Source organism: Nanorana parkeri, unplaced genomic scaffold, assembly GCF_000935625.1.
Source record: "Nanorana parkeri isolate BGI_ZX_2015 unplaced genomic scaffold, ASM93562v1 scaffold134, whole genome shotgun sequence".
NCBI lineage: Eukaryota > Metazoa > Chordata > Amphibia > Anura > Dicroglossidae > Nanorana > Nanorana parkeri.
The window spans coordinates 541127-542882 of record NW_017306402.1 but is presented as its reverse complement, the minus strand read 5'-3'; the positions used below and the strand labels follow the sequence as shown (position 1 = coordinate 542882).

At 44.2% G+C, this 1756-nt stretch overlaps 1 protein-coding gene across 2 annotated transcripts in view; it reads right to left on the bottom strand.

Moving 5' to 3' along the window:
- TMX3 (thioredoxin related transmembrane protein 3) overlaps positions 1-1756 on the bottom strand; it is a 63340-nt gene that overhangs the window by 55016 nt on the left and 6568 nt on the right. The window contains exon 3 of one of the 2 annotated variants that reach the window (XM_018553901.1): positions 1197-1236. The exons of the other annotated variant lie outside the window; for it this stretch is intronic. Coding sequence (XP_018409403.1) covers positions 1197-1236 — 40 coding nt within the window. The remainder of the gene's footprint in view (positions 1-1196; positions 1237-1756) is intronic. 2 annotated transcript variants of the gene reach the window in all.

Here is a 1756-nt window from a genome sequence, read left to right as displayed (position 1 = left end):
AATTTTTTTTTTTAAATTGATTGTGTGCAGTTTTATTTTCAAACCATCTTAAATTCTGAGTAACAGAGGACATTGTTTCTAAACATTAATGAAAGCTTTTCATTCTCTAAGGCAGGGGTGGGCAAACTCCAGAGGTGTGTTCAGTTGCTTAGCCAATCATTGAGTATCTGTTCTGCAGCACTTCAGTTCACTGAAGGCTTTGGCTGCACAGTGCCAAGCAAAATGGCAGAGGATTATATTTGTGACTAATTAATTTTTCATCGAATATTTGGTGTGGTCCTCCATCAAAACATTAAAAATTGTAGGTTCCCACACTGAATTGATTTCCTCCATCCGGGTTCAGGCACCTTTCTCCAGGACTGCCATGTGTTGCCACAGTTAAAATGGCCGTTGGTGCTATGTCCCCCCCTTTTTTATCACACTCAGCGCTTTGCATCCACATTCACTTCTGCTGCGAGTGCTAAGTTAGGAGTACTGAGCACTGACTTGCAGCACAGCGTTCAGTGGCGGTTTTTAAACTCAGCACTCACAGCGGCTAAGCAACTGAGCATGCCTCAGCCCTTTAGCTGTGGTGGAACTGCAAATCCCATGAGCCATTGCAAAATTCTCACAGCCAAAGTCATGGCTCCCAGAGGCAGATGCATGATGGGATTTGTAATTTCACCACAGCTGGAGGGCTGGAATTTATCCACTGCTGCTCTAAGGTTTCATTCAGATGGAAACCAAACTCTACCCTCCCCTCTGAAAAGCAATCTATGGTGGATCGCTTTTCAGGGGGTGTTAGAGGAGAGGATGCTGGTGTCAGGGATGAAATGCTGCCACTTCCTGAATGCATTTTTTTAAAATCCCAATGAAGATTTTCTATTGTAATACTGCTTTGCAACTGCGTTCCTAGGTAGCTCAGTCCCATCGATTGCAATGGTCACATTTGGCAAGCAGCAACAACATGCAATTTCAAATTTGCTGCAATGCAGCACATCGTGTACAAACACACGAGTGGCCGCTATATTAGGTTTTAGGTGAGGCGTGGGGGCATAACCGCCTGTTTTTACCACCCCTCAGCTGCCCATGCGAACAAGGCCTAAACCTGTACAGACAGACACCTAGACATATGGTATACACGTGCAATTTTACCAGCTTTGATATGATTTTGCGTTTATAAACAATGTCACCAAGAGCCAGAAGAAAATACTTACATCAACAAGCCAGATGTCATCTTGTCTGGTTTCTCTGAAACTAAACAAAAATAAGCAAAACACACAAGATATTAATAATTTGAATAATATGAAAATTCATATATACAAAACCCCAAGTACAGCTTGGGGCAGAAGGGATATACAGGTAGCCAGAATGGATATAAGCCATGTGCTTGGAAGAATTGATCTGCTAATGTCCTACTGCCATAGAATAAGTCAAAAGACAATCTAAAGCAGCCTTTCTCAACCAGGGTGCCTTCAGCATTTCTTAGGGATATCGCAAACTTTTTGTATAGTGCTATGCGTTTCCATGGGGCTGGTGGGCCGGCCGCCAGCACCATGGAAACATATTCAGGGAGGGAGAGATTAATTTAGAAGAGGATGTAAGTTTGCCTTCCTCCAGCCCTGCTCCGCTACCCACCCTCTGACTCTCTGCTGCAGCTCCTCAATATGATGGAAGGGCGTGAATGGGGTACTGAGGTCTCTAATGTGAAAGGGGCTCCTGATGTGTTAGGGGGGGGGCCCTGATATGAAGGGAGCTCCTTATGTGAAAGGGGAAA